The sequence below is a fragment of the Opisthocomus hoazin genome, chromosome 2 (assembly GCF_030867145.1).
Source record: "Opisthocomus hoazin isolate bOpiHoa1 chromosome 2, bOpiHoa1.hap1, whole genome shotgun sequence".
Taxonomy (NCBI): domain Eukaryota; kingdom Metazoa; phylum Chordata; class Aves; order Opisthocomiformes; family Opisthocomidae; genus Opisthocomus; species Opisthocomus hoazin.
Window position 1 is genome coordinate 90,637,473 of NC_134415.1, and position 26,822 is coordinate 90,664,294.

General features: G+C 38.1%; 1 protein-coding gene across 1 annotated transcript in view; it reads right to left on the reverse strand.

The window, feature by feature from the left end:
• Positions 1-26,822, reverse strand: part of ZNF292 (zinc finger protein 292) — a 71,993-nt gene that overhangs the window by 12,007 nt on the left and 33,164 nt on the right. Inside the window, exons 2-7 of the mRNA XM_075414406.1 lie at positions 17,151-17,305; positions 16,656-16,734; positions 15,159-15,294; positions 6,038-6,240; positions 3,125-3,261; positions 1,755-1,896 (exon numbers count right to left, since the gene is read on the reverse strand). Coding sequence (XP_075270521.1) covers positions 1,755-1,896; positions 3,125-3,261; positions 6,038-6,240; positions 15,159-15,294; positions 16,656-16,734; positions 17,151-17,305 — 852 coding nt within the window. The remainder of the gene's footprint in view (positions 1-1,754; positions 1,897-3,124; positions 3,262-6,037; positions 6,241-15,158; positions 15,295-16,655; positions 16,735-17,150; positions 17,306-26,822) is intronic.

Here is a 26,822-nt window from a genome sequence, read left to right on the forward strand (position 1 = left end):
TTAGTAGTCAGATTATCATAACCCTTTCTATATTTGTAAATAAAAGATATCATTACTCAAGCCTAAGTGTCAGAAAAAATGCACCTGGAGTTATAACAATACTTTTTACTTTAAGAAACATAGTGGTTTGTCTTTAGATGCTATCTGTTCCTTACATTGCATAATCTGTCTTTATGCTACTAACAAAATGTGAAAGCATACAACTAAAACACAAATTACTTGTACGCTCTGTCTAGGTTGAGGACTTCAGGACTGAATATTAGAGGCATTCAGTTTCTATTAGAGCAATATTGAGCCTTTTCCATGAAATAAAGCCTGCCAGTTGTGTGACAGTTATTTGAGATGAGCTTCTATGGAGCATTAAGTTAACACTGGGTAGAATTCAAGTGGTAAGAATTGCTACAGCTAAAGTAAGAGAAGCACGTGATCTTCAAAAAGATCTCTACTTTGGAAATAACTTAAGGTATAAAGGTTTATTTTCATTTTTAATAATTATGCCACTTAAATTCAACTGACCTCAACCGAACACATGGCTTCATTCCAAGTGAAAGTAGTAAGTATAGTTAAATGTTCCATCATGTAAGTGTTCCAAAGGTCACGTGGTCTTTTCTCATTCATACCCCCAGGCAATGTAAATCACATTTATGTCCACTTTACAGTCCCTTTACACTGCCAAGGATGCACAGAGAGGCTGTGGTATACATGAGAATAAAGTCCAGCAAATTTATGAGTGCACAAGTCTACTACTCTCATGGTCTCCAATTTCTGCCATCAATGAAATGATCCACAGCTCACTAGAGAAAAATGAGTATGGCATGGTGCAGATAGAGCTCTTAATATCACGACTCTGTGAAAGTTATTTTCCTCCCCCTCCCTAACTCCAGTTTAGTTCAGATCATTGGAAAAAATAACCTTTAAGATTAGAAGCCCATGATTAGCCATACCAGAACACTGCAAAAGGAAAAAAGGAATTTTTTTTCTTACAATTAATACAGTGAATTACAGAAATCTCCCAACTAAAAGCTTTCAGAAGAGCTCAATTTAGCTATAAACATTAAACAGTGCAACTGCTAATGAGAGGAAACTGGGAAAATTAGATCAAAAGGTTAGCTGAGATGCTGAGATGAACAGAGTTTAATACAACATTGGATCTAAGTCCACAAAAGGCAAGTATTTCATTTATCAAAACAAACTGCATTCTTACATGGCAATTCAAAACAGTCTTGGGTTTTTTTGTTTGTTTTTTTGGGGGGGTGGGGTGGGGTGGGCAGGAGTGGTGTTTTGTTCTGTTTTTTAAACTTTCTGTAATTTTCTTATATATTAATATACAGGCTTCATTTCCTCTCCTCATAAGCTTTTCCTCTCCATTTTCTGTAATATTTGAAATACGGGAAATAATGAAGAGGAACGTTAGGATGTGCTAAGAGAAAATACCTCACTTAGAGGACATGGACAGTAGTAGAGGCTATAACCTCACCTTTAGTTTTTCCTTGCTCTCACTTGTGGCATCTAGCTCTTCTGTTTACTCCCCAATTTTTTTTTCCAAAGGAACAAAGACATTTTAATGATTCAAAATGAATCAACTTACAGTTTACCTGCAGAAGGAAGTTGCTACAGCCTTTCCTAAAATCAGTTAGAGTTGCCCCAAAGCTGATGCTACACAGAGAGACAGGATGTCTAAGCAGCTTTCTTAAGTTTTCCTCATTACACTTAAATTAAAAGTGCCAAAAATATTCTTTCAGGCGTATTCTTACCTCTGAATTAATTACTTTAATCAGGAAGAAAATGTGATAAACAGTCTTAGTTAATACAGAAAGTTGACGACATCTCTCTAGATACACTTGAATGGAAGGCTCTACCCTTTGCTGTAGTTTACTCCAGAAAAGAGTCAGTTCCCTAGAACAAGAGAACAATATTTCAGGGCCAGCAACACAACTGCTAATCTGATCACAAGAAATGCAAGTTTGAGAGCAGTTTCTATTTTGTCTTCAGGAAAGGAACAAATCTAAATTTATCCACAACTTATCTTACAGATAAAAGCTTTTATTAATATACCCACACTATTAATATGTAATTTTCAAAATTATTCCAATGACACAATTCCAGAAGGACAGATCAGAATAAAACCAGTATTACCACAATTTATGCTACATAATTACAGACTCATGATGTGGTCTTGAAAACAGTCTTGCAAAGTAGTTTACTCTTCACTTCACAGACTAGAATTTTACCCTTCTAAATTCTTAGTGTTACTAACAGCTATAGGAGGATGGCTTTCCTTTGTGGTAGATACATTTTTCTTGAGCTGCTCTGCTTTAAGAGCTGAATCTAACTGAGATTTAGTGAGGAGTTAGCCCCCAAAACCAAACAGTATTACTGTATCTACATTAACTCACTACTTAATTCCTCCTTAGGTGCAAACAACCAAGAGTATTTAGTGCCTTGTGGAATGGTGTAACCCCCAAAACTTTAGCAAAATCTGTTAAATCAAATCTTGCATTAGCAGATCTTCATCTGCTGCTGTACATAAGGAGGTGCACAAAGCAAATACTTCAGGAATTGTACAAGTTTGGAAGTACAACAAACTATTAGCAGTTGGAAATTCAGACCCTGACAGCTCAAATGTCTGCCAACAAAGACCAGTTATTTGTTCCCACATTTATGAAAGCAGGCCCTAAACAGTAAGTATCTTCATCTAGCTTATTATTTTGGTTATAGTAGCAAAGAGCTCCTTCTTTTCTAGAAGTTTTTAAGAGAAAGAAATACTGTGTTAAGAAATAAGGACGTATGCATTAAATGTTGACATAACGCTGACTAGCTGCCTGCAGATATTAAATTCCTTATTTTACAGCATAAGATTATTGTCAAGAAAAATTATTAACCAGCTACTGGTATTTGTAAATGCCTCATCACACATGCAGCCTTCAAATTCCCATAATGGAAGCTGATCTTGACAAATACTTTTTTCTTTACCTTTCTTCGTTAGCTTTCCAAGAGCCTATCTCCTTCCTGTTTAGCTCAGATTTTATCAGCTGAAGAAAGTTAACTTCTGGCTTATGTATCAGCTCTATCTCCCCAAAACTAATTTTTGTTCCACTAGATAGAAAACAATACTCAAACTCACCAGGCACAGTACATCTCTCCTTGCTGCAGCTGGCGAGATAAAAATGCTGCACATAAAATTAGAGCACTTTTTTCATCTCCATCAGATTCTAGGTTACAGATCATTTCTAGAGCATCTTTGCAATCTACTTCTGCAATCTAGAAGGGAGGAAAGAAAGCAAGACCAAGCAAGTGGTTTCATTCTCAGACATACAGTCATCTGATCCTTTGCAAAAAGGCAGTAATTTAGAACTTTGTGAATATTTAACTCTATCAGATAGAGATAAGCTTGAAAGCAAATCAGTGTTTCTAGATACAGTGTCAAAACTGATTAAGCCACCAGAAAAACTTTTCTACAGTGAATATAAACTTGTTTCTCAGACATAACTTATTTGCATCTACTATCCCAGTCACCTAAAGATTTTTAAGTACAATATGAATTATTCATATACATTACATATATGATAATTTTAATAAGCAGGTTTATAACTTTAAATTGCAGCCTAACATAAAAAGATTACTACCTGAAATTCTAAATCAGTTTACTAGTCACTGATGTTACTGCTGCTTTAATACAACAGTTGAGCGATTAATGAATATTCCAGTATTTTTAATAAATCAAAGATAAAAAGGGAAGCTGTACAGTAAGAAGCAGGTCAGCTGAATGCTCTTCTAAAAGAACATTACAGTCTCTGCAACGTAAATTGTTTGTTCAAGTAACAATGCAAGCAGTTCATTTTGTAGCAAAACAAAGGAAAAACCACAGTCACCCAGTAGTACTAGACAGTTCTATCAGTACTAAATCAGCGCACTTGTTATAACAACTACTGTCTAATGCAATTCTCAGCAGACTGGTCTGATTACATCAAGTAGCACATCTGGCAGTTGAAGAATAACTTGACCATTGCAACAGCACTACTGGAAGCCTCTCCTGAGAAATCGTAAGACCACCGAAGGCAAGAAACAGAAGCACCCACCCAAACACCCAGCTAGCTTGGTACTTTGGATAACGTGGCAGCACAGCTTGGCTGGGCACAATGGTGTTCAGCTATTGGTCCAGCAATCAAACTACAGTTTTCAAGAGTACAGCACCTCATCTTTTCCTCTAAATTGACGCTTTGTAAATATACTGATAACCCTTAATTGAACATCACTTGAGGTTCAATAACCTCAGTCATCTTCTAAAGAAAACTGCATTTCTCAAGACCTCAGAGAGAATGGATTACCATAACTGTAATATCAATTTAGACTGAAGGTCTGCTTTGCTCAGCACCCCATCTCGGAAAGGGACCATCAGTCAAAAGCTTAGGGAAGAATATGGGAAACTGAGCTTACAATAAAGGGAATTTTTTTCTGAAATGTTTTTCCAGCCTCTCAGAGTTCCTAAGGGACCCAAATTCCAGCAAAGGTCTGTTCAGATCCAGTCATCAAGTCTGTCAGTCTAGCATTTCACATACTGCAGATTTGAATTCTCACATTATTGAAACAAACTATTAGACCAATCCAAGCTGAAAATGACCTCAAGTGCTACTTTTCTGCCTGTTCGGAATGGGTATAAAAATTTCCATATTATTACAAAATGAGCTGTACTTCTTTACAGTTTAACCTTTTTTCCCATTTTCTTACTGTTCTCACGCTATGAAGCGACTATCCTTCTCAGTTCAGAAGCCCATCTTGGCACGTTAACAGCTGCCTTCTCTTGATAATACATGAACTTTCCAAAATGTTCACTAATACTGCAAACTGTGCTGAAGCTGAAGCTGCAAAGCTAAGCAACCCAAGCAAACCAAGATTTGGAAATACCCGAATGAGGTTCTCTGTGATAACCCAGTTTGAGCTTATCTGTATGTTATGGCATTCTAAGAAACCAGGCTACCTCACTCCTTTTGTCCACAGTTCATTCACCGACTGAGCCCACTCTGCTTTGGGAGCACAGCGGGGCTGAGTAACGAAGGAAGCATGTTTGCAGGGTCACAAATTACAAGTTCCATTGAGAGTCACCAGCAAACAAACCTGAGATTGCACAGCCCTGTCACAGCTCCTACTGAGCGTGTTCTGGCAGGACCTACAGCAGCCAGATCTGGGAGGGTAACAACCGATTCAATCCTACTGAGCATCAGAAGAACATGCCCAGTGAGAAGCTGTCATCTTAGAATTTAGTCTATATCTAGGGTAGGAAACTTTTCCAGCTCTAATCACTGCATAGTTTTAATCCCTTTAAGATCAATTTCAACATGCTTAATACTTGACAAAAACAGACGACAGAGACAAAAAGACAGCAGAGAGATGCAGACAGTCAAGAAAACTGACAGTTACAGTTAGTTTTCCTTTAAGTAGGAAAAAAGCTCAGCTAGAACTTTGGGGTGGGGTGAGAAATGAAGATGTCACCTGAAAGAACACAGAAGAGAAAACCTGTTATCGCTTCTTTGACTTATGCATTTAAATAAGAAGAATGTTATATTTCAAACCAGATCAAGTATCTGATTTCACCTTCAATTTCACCTGTGCATTTGGGTCAAAAAAGGTTACATTTATTCTCTGAACTGAAAGTACCATCTAAAAGGCCCCATTCTTCGTACTAGTTACTACACATAAAGCTATAGTTAACATAGTAAGAGTGGGAAAACCATTATCCTCACCTTACTAACAAGGTCTGAGGCAGGGTTTTAAAACACTTCAAGCAAAATCAAGCATAAAGTTGTGGCAGAGCTAGAAAATGCCTACTGGTGACTTAATATTACACTTCCATAAGTGTTTTAAACGAGTCACTACTGGTCAGTTTAGAAGTGACTTACATGAAAAAACAAAATAGCAAAAAATATTTTTTATCATATTTTAAAAGAAAAAATTCTTCTACAGAAAACCAGCCCACGATTAGTGACTTTGCTATATTAAAGTAATAAATCTAAAAAAAAGTTATTAATTTTTTACTTACTTCTTCCATTAGCTTTTCATTTGGTGATCCTGAGCAAAGGCAGACCAAGTAGGTTTGCTTGAAATTGCCTTTTGCACTGATTTCTGGATGGTCAGAGCACAGTTTTGCCAGGGCAGTAGCTTGAGTTAATTGCTTTGTTTTCATTAGGTGCTTAATACGCATATCCAGCAGCACGGGGCCTTCAAACACTAAAAATTCATTCACTTCAAAGAAAAAGAAGCCAAAATATTACATACACGTTTTACAGCAGGTTACAGAGTTAACAGATGGCATTTACTTATTCATGGTTAACCCCTAAAATTTATACAAATCAAAAAAAGGTACAAAAGGTGTGAAGCAGAGATGAGAAAAAGCATCTTTCAGAACTGTAGTTATCTATTGTAAGGATTCCCTGCCACAGGCCTTTTATCTGCTTGCAGATTTTAATTCATTCTAATTTCCTGGCATAATAGCTGCACACAAAACAGATTTAGAAAGCATATAAATACTAAAATATTTAGATACCATTTGATTATAGTTCTACAGAAAGACAAATAACACAAAGCAACTACTCTCACATCCTTCTTTATATATTTGTGCTACACCTTTGCTAATACTTGCCTTTTAAAGACCCTGCTATGAAAGGATAAATCTCACAAGTGTGGAAGTATCTGAAGTCCTTTCTATTGGTGTTAAATGCTTCATATTATGCATCCACAGAATGCAGTCAAACTCCTTTAAAAGTTTTTCAGCCAAATAAGTTCCCTATAAAAAGAGGTTTATCTTATATACATTTGACTCTGTATAGTTTATAACTCAAAGACACAGGAACAGCTGTATTTTATTTAACTACATTTCGTAAGCATGCTGCTACCAGAGTTAAAACTCTGTCTACACTAACTCTACATGCTTCAGTGAAAGGCATAAGAAGCCTACAGAAAAGGGGAGCAACAGGTTAATGTTCCTGCTCTTACACATACATCTCAGGTCTCATCCACATCTTCAGGATCAAAAGTGCTTCAGCTTTGAAGCATGAGGTTTAGTATGACCTCCAAAATATTTAAAGTCAGTTATTAAAACTAGATACAGAGACAACTGATTTTGTTTAATCATTTTGACATCAGCCCCTCCCTATGACAACTGTTTCCACAAGCTTGTTACACGCTGCATGAAAAATCTTTTTGGTTTTCAATTATCCACATCGTAATTTCATGACACATTCTCTCATCTTTTTAAAAACACAGAATTTTCTAATGTTTTTTGTTTCCATTCTTTCACGAAAACCAGCAGATTCACAATATACTTTCAGTGTTAGGGTAAAATCTTGATCTTTTCTAAATGAGATTTTTTTTTCCAGCCTTTAAGTACTTTCACCACCCCTCCCTGAAACCTTCCGGGCATTTGCAGTGCTCACTTTCTGACACATCTTGGTAGAAACATTTATTATATTCCCCTTAATTTACTCTCCTTGAATTTCACTTGAATCATGTTACCCATTTACCTGATTTATATTTCCTTGACTTTCAAAGTCCTGTTTGGTCTTGATGAAATCATTAAGTAATATCAGCATTCACAAAACTAATTACCTCTCTAGTATTTGGAGTATTAGTATAACAAACGTGAGTTTTACAGAAAGCAAAAAGGGAATCTCATTTTATTTTTTGCTTCCTCCCATTCTATTTAGTTTTTGATTCATGACTGTCTTTCATTTTCTCTCATGATTTCTCCTTTTCTAGCTACTTATGCAGGATATTACTAAAAGCCCATCCTGCAATTGAAATTAGGTCAACCGTTTTCTTTTTTTATCATTTTAGCACACAGAATTTTAGGGCAGAAAATACTGCCTTTTGCAGAAATCAGGCCTGTTAGACCCCATCATTATCTTTCACGCATTTTCAGATTTATGGTTGAGTTATCATTTCAACCAACTTGTTAGTTATTTGTTTAGGATCCCTGTGTACCATTACAAATGATCAGCCACGGCTCACTGATGTGTAAGAGTATTCAGCTGAGTTCTTTCTTCCTTTCTCCATGTCGTTGAAGACACGACCAGATTTTTATTCATGTAGGAACAAAGGAAAACTAGAGCGCACTAACAGACATGGTAACCATTTTTGTTTTTATTAGAGGATGTTTGCCTTTTAAGCAGCAGAATAAGTGTTCCTTTAAAGTCATTACCAGTGCCTTCTGAAAAACGTTCATACTCCAGTCAACCCACAAATGACCCAGTGATTAATTACATTCAACACTTTTAGCCTTGCTCTTCCTTCCACCAGGTACCAGTAATCCTTTCACCCACAGCATTTACTCCCAGCTGGTCTGCCTGGAGTAATATGGGAACATTTTACCTTATTTCTGTAACAAGATACAGGAAGACTGTAGACTTTAAGCTATATTGGTAACCCAAGATGTTTCACTCTGACTTATTATTATAATTACTGCATTTAATATTTTAGAGACTGTGTTCTATCTGTTAGTCCTCAGTAATCCCCCTCCTGTAGTGTTTACTGCCTCAGCCAGCCTACCTTGCATAAGCATCAGAACATTTTCTGTTCTCATCTCAACAAGACACAGGAAGACCTCAGGGTTAAAGCTACATATTAGCTCATAAGCCTTTACTCTAATCCCAGTGATTATAATCACTATAGTTCGCATTTCAAAGCTCATTCAAAACACAAGTTTTAACTATATTTATTTCATAACTGAACTATGTACGACATTTAAAACAAAACACAGTGCTGAGGTTGCAGAAGCAAGTCTATGGTGGAGAAGAATCTTAAGGATAAGATTTTGTTGTTTGTTTTTTTTTTTCATTTTATAAATACATTTTATAGTACAATGTTTATTTCGAAAGTTATTGTAGACAAATTGTTAGTTTACCATAGCATATAGAACTTCATAAAAATGCTTTGAGGCACACGTGCTCTGTCAGCAGAATTCAGTTAACCTCTCTGAGCACAAAACCTGAAGTATTTAATGAAAATCATCTACTCCATCAATAGCATGATTCTTGGAAAAAATTATTAAATGTCATTTTTGTGTAATGCTTCACCATTCATTAAAATTCACAGACTTCTGTTTGTGCAAGCCATGTGCCGAATTCATATAAAATTACAAAACTAAGATGAAAGAAGAGAAGACGAGCAGATGACATCTGACAGACAGTACTGTGATCTACTAACTTTGCAAATAAACTGGGAGATACTGGAATCTAACCTTTTAGACACAGTTTCCCCATTATTTCCTTAAATCCTGTAGCCGGAGTCTCATGTCATACTCCCAAGTGATTCCACGTCTAGCTCACAAGAACTACTATGAACTTTTATTACAGCTAATGCTAATACCACACATGAATTAAAAAAGAGAAAAGGTAATCCATAGATTAGTAGCACACAAGAGCACGAATAAGCCGCAAGCACAGTTCTGTAGCAGTAAGTTCTCTATGGTGGACAGTCCACATGTATGTCACATTTTGGCTGGCTGGAGGACTTGTAGAGCACGAGAAAATAATTTTTGCCTTACTTAAAAGCACTCATAATCCTACTAGTCTACCCTTCGCCAGTTCTTGGGTAGGTACAGATTAATCTACCACAGACCTTTATGTCTTCTCAACCTTGCTCTGGCCAAGGAGGATGAAGGCAGGAGGTGAATGTACATGTGGACTATCCATCTCAAAGAACTTCAGTTACTAGTCAGTAACCTCTTTAGTCATCTTCAAGTGTTAGTCCACATGTGCGTTCACACTGTGCGTGGCTGAACTGTACTCGACACTTTCATATTTACCTGAAGCTGGGTCTCAGAATCCTTCATGCAAACAACATCTCAGCACAATTCTGCTGAATGCAGCACCAATCCTGGATGCTTCTACGATGGCATACTGTCTGGTGAAAGGGTAAAAGAAGTTCCAGGTGGCTGCTTTGAATATACCCAGGATGCAAATACTTTTTTTTTTTCTTTTCTTTTTTAAAGTGGGGATGCTGGTATCATTCGACTTCTGGCAGTGGATGCTCTGATTACTGAAAATGGTCCCATCCTGCCTTCTTAAATTCTAACCTGCCTGTTATGCATCTTGATAATCTCTGAACAGTGATGGTTGTATCCTTGTACCTCTTTTTAGTGGGACATATTTCAGAAGTCTGCCTACTACATTTAAACTCACGAAAAATTCAAGAACTTTATCCTTAGAGATTTAAACCTGGATGCCAAGAATGAACAGAATCAGATAAAAAAAAAAGCAGCAGCAGCCTGTCTTTTTGTAGGGTTATCTCAGATCCTTTTCCTCTAGACAGTTCCTCCACTCATCCTCAGTACCAGCTGAGGAGATACCAATGACAGCCTTGAAGGTTTTCACCATTACTACAAGAAAATGACAACCTCAAGGATGGAAAAACAGGTTCATGCTGAAGAGCACAAGCCACACTGACAGAAACTGAGATGGAAGTGCAGTAGCAGAGTGTTTTAACATTGTATAGGCTATCACATAATCCAAAACACTTAGGCATACTTTAACTCACAGTTTTTTGTATGCTGAGCAATAAGGCCAAACAGATTAGCCACACAGCTTCAAGAAACACAAATTCTGGTTATCATGAATTCAAATCAGGTTCAATTCAAGATTAAAAGCAGTCCTGATCTCAAATTAAGCCATCTGGTAGGTCAGGAGGAGGCCAGTAAGACAAAAGACCCACTATCATGTGAAGAATGAAGACTATCTTACCCACGTTTCCTTCACTAACCAATTAATAAAGCAGTGAAACATGGAAAATTCCTCTCTCCAAATACAAGTGCTTCCTGTTCATCATATGCCATCTCAAGGAAAAAAGTAGTCATGCAGCTGAAACCTGTAGTAGCAGGTCCAGTCAACACTCAAATGCAATGCAATGTCTGATAGCAATATGAAAACAGCTTACGAGTGCTAAAGCAGGTGAACCATCTACTTTCAAACTAGTCAGTGATCATAGCTAATACTGCCTTCTTGAATTTAATGATGTGGACTCTTTTTATTTTCACATGTCTAGAACATCTTTGCACATTTCTTTCCCCTTTGGTACCGAGACTAGTTGTTCCCACTATTTGAGACTGAAGGAAACTGGGTGCTATCCTCATGACCCGATGTGATCATGTAACTTTGGGTGATGTCTCAAGTCTAAAATGTCCACGATGCTGCACAGACAAAATCCAAAATTTGACAGTCATTCTTCAAAGGCACAGGAGACAGGTTTAGGTGGAAAATGACGAAAATTCACATGAGCAAACAAGTAGTTTACAGCTCCCGAGCACGCTTTTGACATAATACTGTTGAGGAACCAGAATTTGAATCAAGAAGTTGGAGGCCTAGATCCATAATTGTTGTGCATCCTGTTGGGTAAAGACATAACAAGGGACACAAGCAAGAAACAAGATAAGCAGAACTGGGTGAAGGATCTTTCTTTTTGGCATGGAACTGCTCCGAGGGACTGGAATACTGCCTGGGCAGATTGGTCCATGACACCATACCAAACAGATTCAGGAAACTCAAAAGCAGTTTCTCTCAGCAAATCTCTCAGATGGCAGCCATGAGTAGTGCTATCAACTCTAGATGGCCATTTGGGTGTCATTTGTGGGCCCCCTAAAGACCTTGCTGACAGTTCAGTTTTTGCATATAAGTTCTCTCTGGAGTCATCAGTCAGGAATAAGAAAAAAATATATTCCTCAGCTCATTAGGAATCCAAATTTCTATTTCCAGGCTAATCCTCCATGCAAAACAGACTAACACTGTTGGAACAAGAACCCCCCCAAATGACAATGCTGATGTTCCAATTGCAGGTGGAAAGAGATTAATTCTCTTCAGAAACAACTCAAGTGGGATATCAGCACTACAACAGTTCCTAAAAGGAGATTCTCTTTTCAGGTTTTCCAACATTTGTGGTCAGAGATGGGCTAAAAATCCAGGGCAATGCCAATGTTTTTCCCCCAAGCAGGTGACAAATCAAGGGGCCAGAGAGTATTTCCAATGTGAAACCCTTTTATACGTGCACACAAACACAACTCTATCTACTGTATGCATGTCATTCCTGCAGTACAGTTCAAGACAGATTTTACTACTTTATATCATGGTACTGTACGAACATCTTATACTAATGCAGTAATACCCACCAGCAAATACATTGGCGACAGGCATGCTGTCAGGAGTAAGGCCATTACTTAATGACATGGGACTCTGAGAACAGTCTCCCTAACATCTTAGGAAGCGAGTACTACCCACTCATATTTAGGTGGAACCCATGCCACAGTCCATTCCCAAAACTAGCAGAGCAAGACAATAGTCCAGTTCAGACAAATCTGCATTTGCTTGACTGTAATCAGAACAAACCAGCTGTGCTGTGTGGTCAGAGAAAATGAACTTGTCTCTCACACTATGTACCCAGTTTGTACAATTTGAAAATAGAGGAACTCAAAAGGATCTGTCTCTGAGATGAAACAGACACCTAGCTGTGCTTTCTACAGGAGATGCAAAGAGGCAAACTGACCTTCAGGAGTCAACAACAGAAGCCTTCAAGAACAGATAATCTGACCTAAAGTTCAGCAGATATCCAGTTATGTCAAAGATTCTGAATAGGTTATAATTATTCTGAGTAGGTCATAATTGAGACTACCCAGACTGAAATAAAACAAAAAAACCCATGAAGAAACAACTGAAACAAATACAGGCAACAGAAGCTTAAGAGGATATTAGGAAAAACATCTCCGGTCTCAACTAGTTGTTTCGTCTCCAACAGATAAACGTTTACAGTAACCATTACTCAAAGACCGAGCTGATCAAATCTGCCAAATGATACCATTCCTGTGTAACAAGCTGACTGCTTAAATACTTGGGAACTTCTGAAATAGCAAATAGTAAATGCAGTATTAAGAACAAAACCAAAATCCTGTAAGCTAAGTTTACAAATATTCCAAAGACTGTTATACTAGAGTTAAGGTTGAAGACCGCTGAGACAGTTTAGTGGTAGCAAGTAGGAGCGCTGGATTACAGACAAGAAAGCCAGTTCTCTGGGTAATGGAGTTTTGGTATTACTGAAAAATCCTTCAAATTAGCAAGAAGATGACACAAAACAATGCAGTATTACAGAGGATGACAACAGCTTGAGAACAGCTTGTCAACTGAGCAACAAAAATACGGATATGTAGTATGCCAATCTTGCCACTGATACAAGTAACAACTGTAACAGCAGTCAGCCAAGTCCAAAGCAGAAGCATCCTTGAGCAAACAACATGCAGGAGCAAAACCAGTCCTGAAATACTTGTTAAAAACTTTGCAGGAAAATACTGATAAGACAAACAGTTATCAAAACCAGATTCATGAGGGAGTTCTTAAAAATCCTCAAATGTAAGGCAAGTAAAATGCTAATTAAACCTCTTTCTTATAAGTACCTTACTGTTAAGAAGACTAGAAGATGGTTGATATGAAGCTAGTAAGAGAGTACTCTGGGGGAATCTGAAACCTGAATACCAATCCAAAATCTGTGTTAGAAGCATAAAAAATTAGTAATAGAAGTGGCAAAACGCAAATCTTGTGGAAGAGCAAGCATGACTTTTATAAAAAAAAAATCATAAAACACATTATACATTTACTGGACTCGTCGAAGGCAGTTTTGAAAATATGAATAAAGGAGATCCAATTAATTTTCTAAAGGCTTCAAAAGAAGTTCCTCAAAATCCCTAAAGGTACCAATCTTTACTATCTTGGTAGTAAAAAGAAGATCCTTATATAGATAAATTATCAGTTAAAAGAAAAAAGGAAAAAAGAAAACAAACTCTCCGTGGCTTCCCTGAGGGTCTGTACCAGGACCTCTGCTATCCAGGATTTTTATAAATATTTGGCCAAGAGGGTAGAGAAGAAGGTGACAAAACATGCCCATAAAAGCAGGGTAGTAAAAACATGCCAAAAGTAAAAGACTGAAGAGGACTGCACTCCATAATGTGGCATAACAGACAAAATTAAAATGTTGATAATACCCCAAAAGTGATTTTCATGGTGAAACAATGCAATCCTAATTGTACATACAGAAAAACACGCTGTCTGTTAGGGGAAAATCTTAACACTGAAATAGGTACTACACCTCAAGCAAGAAACACACTAAACCAGACAGTTCTAAGAAAACACCGGTTCAATGCTCAGTCAAGAAGCATGTCTAATATTAGGAAATGTTACAAAAGGAATGCAGAATGAAGCAGAAAAATCACTACATCTACATGTTGACTGCTGAATAAACCTTCGGTCCCTCATATGAGGAATGGGACAGTAAAGCCAGAAGATAGTATGGAATAGACACTACAGAAGAGAGAAGGTGGGAGATGACAGCAGCCTAAGAATCATGTTTTACAATGCATTCATTGAAAGATGTGAGAATAGTTTACCTTTTAATCAATAGAGTGTCTAACACACAACAAGCAGCCATCAGACCAAAAGGAGGCAGACAGTAAGAGGAACTACTTAACTTGATGCGAGAACTGCGTAACTGTCACAGACGCATAGGTGTGACGGTTCATACAGATTCTAAAACCAATTGGGCAAAGAATCAGAACAACAGCTAAGACTTCTTAACACAAGCATACCACTTCTGAATCGCAAATCATTAACAATGGAAATAACACATCAGGTAAATACTGTTGTAAGCCTCTGCTGATCACAGACTCTTCCCTATGCAACTGCTATTAGCCATTCTCAGAACTCTGGTCTAAATGAGTCTTTGGTAGTGGTCCTCTCTGCATTTCACAACTCAGTAAATGCCATTCTCATTAAAAAAAATGTATTTATTATTTTTTGGTTTATGTCAAATAATTTTTGTATACCAGTACTGAACTGACTCCATTGTAAAATAGCCTGTATGTAATCTCCCTTCACACAGCTTACAAAGAAACTGGCAAGACATCATCAGGTATGATTACGTTTTATGCAAAATACCAACATTAAATTCTTTGTATATTTCTCGAAACATAATGTCTTAATAATTCAGACAATGCTACACGTATATTTATCTATACAGCTTACAAATTGTCACTTTAACTGTATCCAACAAAAGACTTCCATGTATCCTAGTATTATTCCATTGTACTATAAAAATGAGGCATATTTTATCCCAATCATCATTATAAATTTTACCTTTATCTGGATCCAACTGTTCCTGGGAAAGAATACCACACAACACTGGGTTCTTCCACACTCCCTTCTCTTGTGTAAGTGTAGTTAAAATGTGCAGCTCACGGCTGCCATTTTCCATCAAGTTTTTATGAGCCACCTGAAGAAAATATTTTACAAAACAAATTACTGTCAAATAAAAATATTAAGAATATGTCTTTTATACTCTTTTATACTCTATGTAAGAAAAAAAACCCCTTACCATATAAAGAGTTAAATGTATAACAAGATCTTAACTCAGCTTATATAGGTTTACTTCTGCCTCACCCAACATTCAGGCTGAGAAACCAAAACGATTTAGTGCTCCAAACTTGCCTTCAGATTTATTAACAGGGCTACTTCTTAAATTTCTGAAACTAATTTTTGAAACAGGCCTCTCTCTTAAAAATGGATGAGCAAATTCTCCAGTCCACATATAGGTCTTGCACCAGCTGCCTAAACTCTTATTTTTTTCAAACTCTTCAACAGCTCAATTTTTATGCACTGGAGACACTGAAAAAAATATTTTTGTAAAGGTGGAAGTCTTAAGCTGCAAGACCTCCCTGCATGGTGCTATGCAAATACGATGAAGGCATGCTGGAGTCTTAAAATCAATTAAAATAGCTTCTATTGCATTTAGATACTAGAATAAATTCCGTGAGATGTCTGCTTGGGAGCAAACTAAATACCTGCAAAAGTCTGTGGCTTAAGTAGCAACGCATAACTAATACTGGTCCTTAAAAAAAGAAGAGGTTCCTCTCTTTCTCGATTTTTTACTTTCCCACCTGCTCTGAAGGCTGTAGAACCTCCCAGCACCAAACACACCTCTTCAGAGCTGATTTACATCAGGCAGTTGCTAGTCATAATTCACTCTGAAAGTCAGCCTTGCATCTTCCTATCTTATTCAGGCTGAGAATCCTGAGGTAACTGTATCTGGTCTTTTTCACTATTATTCCTTCCCTCTCCCTAACTCTTCCCCCCCCCATTCCCCCCCCCCCCCCTTTTTTTTTTTAACTGTCGGCAGGACCTCCCACTACGTATTTCTGATAAATACTGAGGAACAGAACTTGTTTCAATACCCTCCTTTAAAGCAAAGCTCTAATCCTTAACCAGCTAGTGCGCTGTGGGAGATCTAACAATACTGCAGCATCGACATATCTTTCATAAGTCTCAAATGTACAACCATAAATAGTAAAGAATGACTTATACGATGTTATTTCACTTCTAACAGTGTTAACAGACAAATATATTTTAAAACATGAGTTTTCTTTCAAGTATCTGCAAATATTTTTTTTTCTCCACAGCTGCTACATGAACTATGACAGACAAATGATGACTGACAGCAATTACTGCACAGAACACAGGATTCCAAGCTGAAGGCCTTGATCTTTATCAGCCACCAGGAAACAAGTCTTCAGACATGCTACATACTTAATATCCCTAGGTTTCCAAACCATTCTTCATTTCATAAATCAAGCTCACCTGTACGAAAGCCTGAAATTCTTCCCATTTATTTTCAGGTAAATCAAGAGGCAGACACAGCAGAAGTTCAATACAGCTTCTGGAAGTCAAATGGGAATATTATTCAAGTAAATTTTTGGCTTTTAAAATGTATAATCAACAATTCTTTATTCTAGTATCCAAACAGTTCTTTGTTTAATGCCAAAGTCACAAAACAGTTTGCTTGCTCTGACCATATAAAGAAAAGGTGGTTGTGGACACTCTTACAGAAACTGTAAAAGCAAAGCAAAACCTCTAAAAGACACTGATTTAAAAGGAAAAAAAAAAAGGATTTACCATTGAAGTCCAGCCCTTTAAGAGCCCGTATAAACTGATGCACTTTCAGACTGCATGCAGATCAATAGTAGCAAAGTGTTTCAAGCCAGGGATACGTTGTGAACCAGACTGGGAAAGTATTTAGGCAGTGAAAAGTTAGTACCACACAGCTTGGTTTTAGCAACTGAAAAACATACTCACAGTGCTAAACGTTCAAGCACAAAGGCTACATTTTCACACTCGGAGGTAAGATAAGGTCGTGCTTTAACATAACTTCGTATAGCCACCGTATACACCTCCAACAGGGGCAGAGGGTCTTCCGATGTTTTCCACTTTTCTGCATATTCCAGCAAAGTCTGTTTAGGAAAAGGAAAAAAACCACTCAAAATTCAGGGAAAAAATGTAATTTTTTTTAGTTTTATACTCCTCACTAATAGACTATCCTTCTTAATGATTACAACTATCTCCTTAATATGAATTATATGTTCTCAAAGCATGCATTTTTTCCTTAAAATTTATTGTTTCATTAACCACTGGAGCATAAAACTCCATATACAACCATTCTCTGATCATATAAAAATGTTATGACTGTCACTCCCCTCTACGGTATCACCACACGATTAATTTAACATTCATATTTTCCAAATATAGAAGCCTGAAGAGCATATCTCGGAACATACACGTTACTTTTCTTTCAGAAATTCTTAATTCAGGGACCGAAAACTAATTTTTTAGACATTCACCTCTACAGTTCAGCTTCTAAAGCAAGTAAATTTGAAAGTATTAGCCTTTAACTTCTCTACTTTCAGGAACAGTTTTACACTTTCTTTCTCTTGCCACCTTGCCAATACGGGTATATTCAGGATACCACTTTTTACATGGTCCTGAAAGGAATATGAACTATACATTTAAAGACACCATTTATATACCAACTACTCACGACCCAAAAAGTTGTTTTCCTACTTGCCTCATGAATACCTACAGACAGTGATTTCAAAATAAAACTCATGAAAGTGATGGAACAACCACCACCTGCCAAAGTACAGAAGGCTTCCGTTCATTTCAGTCAGATCCAGGGGACCCACACTCATTCAGGTGGAGTAGCTAGTAAAGTTCTCATGTCAACATCCAAACCACATCCCCCTTGGATCTCCGCTCTCAAGCTTGGGGTAGTTTAATGGATTATAAACTAATTCCTACACTACATCAGGTTGCAGCCTATCATATCAAGGTGATCAATTTTGCTGTTTGCTTCTTCATGGGCATAAGAGGCAGAAAGCTCATAGTAACAGACAGCAATTTTGATTATCTGACACCCTGCTCAAAGCAGAGCCATTAGAAAGAGTTGTTTGGAGAAGTGTCCGAAGGAGCTGTGAGTATCCTGAAGGACAGAGAGTCCACAACCTCTGTAGGAAACCCGAGTCTGGATTTTCCCCCACCAGTACCTAGATGAAGTCCCACAGGTTCTCGATAAAGACATTAATCTCCCTCAACCTGTTGGCCACACTCTTGCTCGCACAGCTATGGGTATAGCTGAACAGCTGGCTGGCTGTTCAGCAGCGCAGCTGGGTCAGGGTCCACAGAGCTGCTCCCCAGCCCTCAGCCTCTACCAGCGCCTGGGGTACTACCCCTCCACACAGGGCTTTGTACTCCCCTTAGCTGAACTACGTGTCAGCCCATTCCTCCAGGCTGCTGAGGTCCGCCTCATCAATTGCCCTGACCTCCCCTGTACGGACTGCTCCCACCAATTTGTTGTTACTTGCAAACATGCCGAGGATACACCCTGTCCCCTCATTCAGTTCACTCATAAAGAAGGTAAAGAGTATTGGCTCCAGTGTCAAGCCTTGAGCGGATGCCACAAGCAGCCAACTGACATCTGGACTTCGTACTACTAAGCACGAGCTTTTGAGGCCCACAGTTAAGCTACCTTCTTATACTGCCTGGATAAGAAGACTATTTCATGGATTCATTCATAAGGACACTATGGGAAGTCCAAGGCCTCGCTGATATGAGGCAGAAAACCATCTGTTGCTATCCCCTCATCTGCAGACCCAGCTGTTTCATCACAGAATGAAACCATGTTTGCCAGTGTGAAAGCATTTTACATAGCTCATACTGTCAAGGCCATTTAGCAAAAGTCACGGTTCCCCTTTTTATTAACATCAGCTGTAACTAAAACAATTTTGACAGTATCGGTTCAATTCTGACAAGGTTTGCTCCAGTAAGGAAAATCAGAGCCCTCTGGACAATAAAGCTCTTCTGCTATAGAATCCCCCACATACCTGGATAAAAAACAGAATAAAGCAGTTCAAGTCATTTAAACATGCAAACACTAAAATTTTGCTTTAATTTTTTATATGCAAAGGTAAAAATCTTAATGAACTTGCTATATCTGGGATATAATGCAACTCAAATAATAAAAATCGGACTTTGAGCAAGTTGTCTCTGGCTTTATGTATTAGTACAAAAACTGAACATTAATTCTTCAGGAAAGGCAAGTCAGTCACATTAAGGGACAAGGCAACAAAACTAGGTTTAACCCTCTCTTCAGTGTAAGTTACATTCAGCACTGCCCTGTCTATGCTAGGTATCTGTACTGAGTTAGCTAGTGATACTATTAAGAACACACTTAAAAATCTCGTATTTGGCAGTGTCCAAAATCAACCCTCTCAATAACAAAATGTCAGCGTTAAACTGAATCAGAAAACTGTTTAATGTGGTTATTCACAGTCACAATACCACTGCCAGGTTATAGCACTGACAAAACACAGACCAAAGGTACCCAGTCAAAGACATAACAGACAAGAAATATGCAATTTTTGTAACCTGTTGCATTAAAACCTATTTTGGTTTTAAAGGCAGTCTCAATACATCAGTACCTTAAAATAAGTTACATACTCTACTTTCCTGCTGCAGCAGAAGATGCTTCTGCAGTGTCTAGTGCTCCTGCAGCATCTAGTGCTCCCTACTGCAACCTTGAACTCAGCTGGAATATTGTCTTTTTTACTGTAATACCCAACATGACACTCTCCTAACAGCAGCAAAAAAAGCACCACAGATCATGGCAGAGAAATCAAGGAAGTGTGAACTACAGCAGAAGCATGAAAGAAGCACAGTACCATTTGGCAATTTTGATGAATGCACTAGAAATAATCAGATCAGAACAAAGGAGTCTGCTTCAAAGAATCTTGAAATAAACCAGTACAAAGTCTCCCTCTGCCCAAATACTCATGTAACCAGTCGTACCATGATTTCAGTTATTGATTTGTCATAGATGACATGCTTAAGGATGCTAGCAGTAATACAGCAAAGCCAAAGATAAAACCAGCCTAAACAAACCAAAAAACCTAAGTGGTAGTTAATTTATCTGACCAGGGCAGTAATAAGTCATATAAACTGCCATTCAGTTTTATCCAGCTGCTTGTCCAAATTTCGTAGAGCTGGCCTCGCCATCATGAACCTGCCAAACAGCTTCTGCCAGTAAGGTAAGTTTATATTTAGGGAATTCCTGTACGAAGTCATAAATCCTGTTTAATACTAGAAACACTAGGTTTACCTGTTAAAAACTTGATGTGAATCTCATTTTGGATGTGGCCTATCTACTTTTACTAGCGTCCTCTTCAGGAGACCGCAGCAAGCAACAAGATTAATGCAAGTTTTGGCAAGTGAAGGACATTTCAAAGTTAGCTACCAAGCCAGGACAACATATCCTGAAAGTCTCAAAGTGTTAAGTTGAACAGAAGAGGGAAGAAGAAAGTGGTGAGGAAGGAGAAGTAAGCGGAGAGATGTAACTAAGCAATTGGTCATCTGAGAAGCATGACTCAAGAATTATCAACAGGACTCTCACCAGCTGTTCTTCTAATGAAGAAACCAACAGCCTCAGAAGAGAGACACTGATTCATAAAGCAAGCCATGACAAGTGACCATGGAGACCTGTAACAACCAGATCAGAAGATCTCAAGTTTCATTGGGCAGGAAAGACAGGCCTTATAGGTAGTCAGCATGCTAAAAAGCCTCCATCTGGGCAGTATCACCATCCGATCCGCACAAGTGAGGGTACTGAAGACCACAGGCCCATTATGATGGAACCTGGCTGGAATTCTCCCACATAATTAGGAACTTCACAGAAATACTATGTAGTCCTTAATACCAGAAAATTGGATTGAGGAAGAACTATAAAAGCACTTGCAGAACCTAAGCAAGCCCAACCAACACCACTTCAATTCATGTCCAGATCAATAAGGACAAACTGAAGCAAGCAAAATTTAATTTTGAAAATATGAGGTTCAGTAGTAGTTAAACAAAACAAAAATAAATTAGATATAATCAACACATTGGCAAATTCTCAAAATCCACCACCTAACAAAAAAATATTTGGTATTTTGGTAAACTGTTACTACCAAGACTGTGCTTTAAGAGTGGCATGTACGGATGCAAACACATCGCATAAAACCAGCAGAGAAGTTTGCACTATAACATAGTGGCACTAATTTCAGCATTAAATAGTACTATTTTTATCTGGTATATATAGCTCAGCCACTTCCAAGCCATAATATGAACTATATTAAGCACTTATGTCTACCACGCCCTTCAAAAGTATTTGTCAGTATGACAGATTTCCTTGTCTGGATGTCTCCAGACTATACAGCACTGCCACTGTACAAAGAAAATCAAATTCATTCTGCTTTGCTTAATGAATAATTGTTGTGCTCTGCTTACAACCATAAAAAGAAAGAATTTTACCCCCAGCCCTGGGCCTCGTTAAGTTATTTATCTCCCTAGTCAGGACATGCTTGTTAATCAAGTCAAGTACTGTATTCAGAGCACAGCAGCAAAGTTTTGCTTCTCTGTGAGACTGAAACAGCATTTTACTTCAGCAGCAGCTTACACAGTCAAGAATGCTCCAAAAAACGGAATCACCTCAATTTGTACAGTAAAAATCAGTAAGTATTATACCTGTGATTTAAGCTGTGGAAAATATGTAGCCATGGGTAATATTCAGACAATACATTCTATCCTTTTCAATCTTTACCAGAACCCTTACGTGAATATTGCAGTAGCAATGCACCCACTGGAGGATGCTTTTCTACTTTCAAAAGTGATACTGAGCAACCTTCTTTGCTAAAACTAGCCCTACAATATCAAAGTCATGTTAAAATATGTTTCATACTGAAAGAAGGCATTCTTTACTATTAATTGGGATTTCACGTGTACCGTCCACATCTACATGTTTCTCCAGCTCTTCATATCAGATTCTCACCCCTGTAAGTATCTGGATAAGGGCAAGTTTACTTAAACACATTGGAATGTGCCTGGGACTGCCATTTCCATTCCTTGCTCGGCTCAAGGGACTAAGAGGCAGGGAAAGTGACAGAGTGGTCACACAGGTAAGCTGCACCTCCCAAACTACTCCAGTAACTAGCAAAACCTCTATTTGAGTGACTTTCCTCAAACACATCCACACAAGAGAAGAGTTCAAGCAACAACCTTGATACACTCCAGCTGTCTGGAGATGAGCCTTTAGGAGCTGCACACAAGACAGGCTGCAAGGATGCCCTCCACAAAGTCAACTTCTGCAGCAGCAGAGGCAGCTTGAGTGATGACCGTGCTCCATCTGAACAGCCAGGTTCAGGAGCGACAACACTTCTCAGTGAAATCACTCTACCACTTTAAGTTCACGTGGAGCACATTCCCACACAGACAGGGCTCCCCTTTGGTTGGCATAACCCCACTACCCACTCCTCCAGTACCTGGCAATAACCAACTGATCTAGCAGAGCAGCTGTTTTCACAGGAACCATCAAAGGGTCTGATTCAAGAAAACAGGGCAAAACTTTATTCAAAGGTGGTAATGGATGGCTACAGTTCTGTTAGCACCAACTGAAATTTCAAAAGAAAGGGAAGGCTACAGTCAAGAAAAGGGATGACATCAGAAAATCAGTGAAGGAGGTCTTCCATGTCAACTATGCACATGATGTAAGAATCCTTTCCTTGGCTTAAGATTCTCCCCAGTGAAGAAGGCAGGTATGCGCTAACAACCAGAGCCATTCACAGCTTGAATAATTAGATGGATCACAAGCGAATGAAAATAAATTGGGGATCTTCCATTTGGTATCATCATATATGGGAAGATACAGAGAGATGCCGTACTCTCTAACAAGCCTGACACTGTAACTACTTATTCAAACTAGGTTCCACTGACTTCTCTGGACTGGTTTAGAGTTGGATGCTTGAGATTAAATGGACTGAAGGGAAGACATATACCACAACTAATCTTGTGCTGAAGATGACATGAACATCCTCCTGTACATATACATGCATATACACAAAAACAGATGTCAAACCAGGTCCCAGTACACTGATCCAGCCCAGAAAATTGACCCTGGAGTCTAATCCACAGACCTTTAGCCCACAGAAGTCTCGGCTGTCATTTAAAAGAAAAGCATTTCTAGCTCTTGAGGTTTTTTTCTGGTGTTAGCTGATGATCAGATATTCAGCTCTTCAAATGGCATACAACCCACCCTTCCTCTCAAAACAACAGTTCTGACTCAGATCCTTCAGGTAGTACTACGAATTCAATGACTCCACTGCCTCTCTCTTGCTCTCAGGTGGCACCATGATTTCAAAACAGAAAGCCTGAGAAGTAGCTGGCAAAAACAGCACAGTATATAGATAATTTAAATCCATAATTCTAGTTTCTTGAATAGGCAGACATCACAACCTCTTTATTGCTTACAGTTTCCATCACTCTGGGGAAAAAAACCACAAGACAACTGCCAGTTCCCAGAACAGACCCAGATACACAGGCTAGAGGTGAATCCAACTCACTGCCCTGTCTTTCTGTCTCCTCCAGTTTAAGGGTATGGTAATTTCTTCATTGTTTTATTGTTCCACATGCAACTCCATGGTGGAAAGAACAGCTTTGCACAGATTTACACAAACCCAGAAGTAACAGCTTTTTCAATCTCTCTCTACAGTGCAAGTTTTTTAACATACTTTAAAGAACAAGAACCAGAAGCTAAAAAGGATTTTACCCAGTGCTTCCAGTGAGGAAAATAGCTTATACCATTCCCATGGGTTGCAGTAGTCCAAAACACTGAATTACACCTTCATCAATAAAAAAAGTCTAAAACAAACTCCCATAAAGATTGCAGTATTTCCTTCCTTTTTTTCAGCATTATTGATGGTAGTGACAGTTTTAAGAAGCTTCACTTGTACTCTGCACAGCTGTTTTCCTAATGTTTGCTCTTTATCATCCTGTAACTAACATTTAAGGAGTAAGGGCAGTTAGGGCTTTGAGAAAATCCTTGACCAGAGCTAATCCTTAATCAGCAAGAAAAAAGTTTTAATTCCTACCAGCTCCCCAAATATGTTCAGTGTGTAGACTCAGGTGCTTGTGCCAGCACAAAACAACGAAAGCAGAATTATTTCTTTTCAGGAAAATGTTGTCTTAAGACTCCTAAACTACTGCATCAAATCAGTAGAACAACATGAGCAGATTTATCTGATTTCTTCTTTGAACAAAACTAATAGCAACTAACAAGCAGTGACTTTCATGATAATTGCCCTGCAGGACATGTGCACTGCTTCCATGTTCCCTAGTTTTATCTCCTGTATGCTAATACTTGTAAAACATGCAACTCGGATCGACAATGATTAATGCATTTTTTTGAAATAAGCAACTGGAATTTCCTCTAAAACAGCACGAAAATTAAGAACTGGCCACAGATGTTTCATATACATCCAATTCATAATTTATGAACCGAATATGACTAGTAATTACACTACCAAGAAATTCACCAGTCGTAAAGCCAAAATTCTGCCCTTTGCTTTCTTAAAAGCCTTCAGAGTTAACCCTCTAATTCACTTCAGTATTCTTCCATAACCTCAGTATGTAACTAACCAGCTCAGCTGAAGACAAGCGACAGTTACTTGTTCTCTTGCAGAAACTGCACCCTACCCGGTACAACTCATTTGGGCATCACTTGCAAAGCAATAAGACTAGATGCAAGCCTCAAACAGTTACTCTCCTCGCACTAGACAGGCCCCTTCTCTGGTTTTGTATAGTCTCTACCTGCTTTACTTCTCAATTTTCAAATCAATCTTGTACAAATACTGTTACATTCAAACAGTTCTGAAAAATTTTCATTATTCTCAATTTAGTAAGATAATACATAAAATTGATCTGTGGTATTTTCTCCCTCCCTAGAAGATTACAACCTAGGCAAGAGCAACTAAAAAGCACGGGAAGAGATACATCCATGATTTCTTTCTCTATCTGAATGTCTAAAATTTGTCTAAGACTTCAAGTTAACTAGACTGCTACGGGAAAAATCTCAGATAACTATTCTTGCCAAAGAGTTAGTGCAAAAACATGAACTGCCAAAATCTTTATTCCTTTTCTAAAAAGTACATGAAAAGATGTTTCTTGCCAAAATCCTATGTAACTTTTCAGACACTGGGAAAAGCAGACAATTCTCTTAATTTATTTGGAATGCCAGAGATACACACATCACACAGAAGTAAATAGTCAGTATCCTGAAAGACAGGGGTTTTTCTTGATTTGAAGGAATAAATCACCTTATTGTGGCAATACTATTATCTGACAAGAAGGCAAGGAGAGTGAGACACACAAATTGATATGATATAAACAGATGTTCTTTGGAAACTGCTGTCTTCTCTATTTTCTTGTTATAAACTCAGATCCATTGCCAGACACTGCCTTTTACAAACACACAACAAAAGTGAAAGGGAGTAGAATGTGTAGTACCATGAACTGTTTGCTCCACATAAGTACCACTCAAATGCTACTCTAATGCTTCTCATCACCTCTGTAGTTTTCTTTTTCCATGCAAACTGAAGAAACACAAGACTGTATATATTTATTTCCTGCAGGTCATGAAGTATATTGCCTGTGGTCAGCTAATGAATGGCACAAAAGGAGTGCAGTAACTTTAATACTCTGACCTTTAAAAGCTTCGTGTTACTACCTACTTGCAATTATTTCAGCTCTCACTTCCTCAAATTTCTTGTGTACTACTCCAGATGAGCATGAACTACTTTTCAAATATATACAACTGTATTTTAAGAATGCAATGCACAATAGTAAGCTAAGGTACCTCCTGTCTGTCAATGTCCAAGCTACTAAAGCATGCAGTGATGAGCCAAGTGAACATAGCAAAGCCAGACACGGCAGCTGTAAGGATAAGAAAATGCTTATCGTGCCTACTTGGAGTGTCCTCCTGTGCTAACTGATTGCTGCTGAATGTGAAGAACACTGACAATGCAGTCATACTGACCTGGGAAGAAAACAGAAAAGAACAGACGATGCCTCCCAATTTTGTATTACCAGCACAATTCCGCTCTTTAGCATCACAAAACTAAAATGTAGTCCTGAAAGTAAGCTGTAAGATGCTTACCAAAACTTCAATGGAAACTGAAACACAAAACATCAGCCACTGTATCCCCATATCCAGTATTCTATGCTCTTCCTCATTCTTGAACTGCCATCTTTCTGCTTTTGACACTTCAAAAGTCATTTGACTGAAGCTCAGACAAGTGAGATCTACTGTATCTCTTTCAAAAAATATTTTTCCTCTTCATGAATCTGTATTTAATTTTGTTGCCTTTTTCATTTATCTCCATACCTTGCAGATAATCACTAATTGAACATAAGGATTCAAAATCTGACTAGTAGGCCTAGATCATTTCTTTCTGCTGTTTTCCTTCTCCAATAAAGGAGCTATTTACTATTCAGTTACAAAAACAGCATAATCAGAAAAACTAAAGACTCCTCCAATACTAACTCCAAGGGTTTGTAATCTTCAGTCAGTTTTCACTTTCAAAACTGAAACCTTACTGTTTGAGGGAGAAG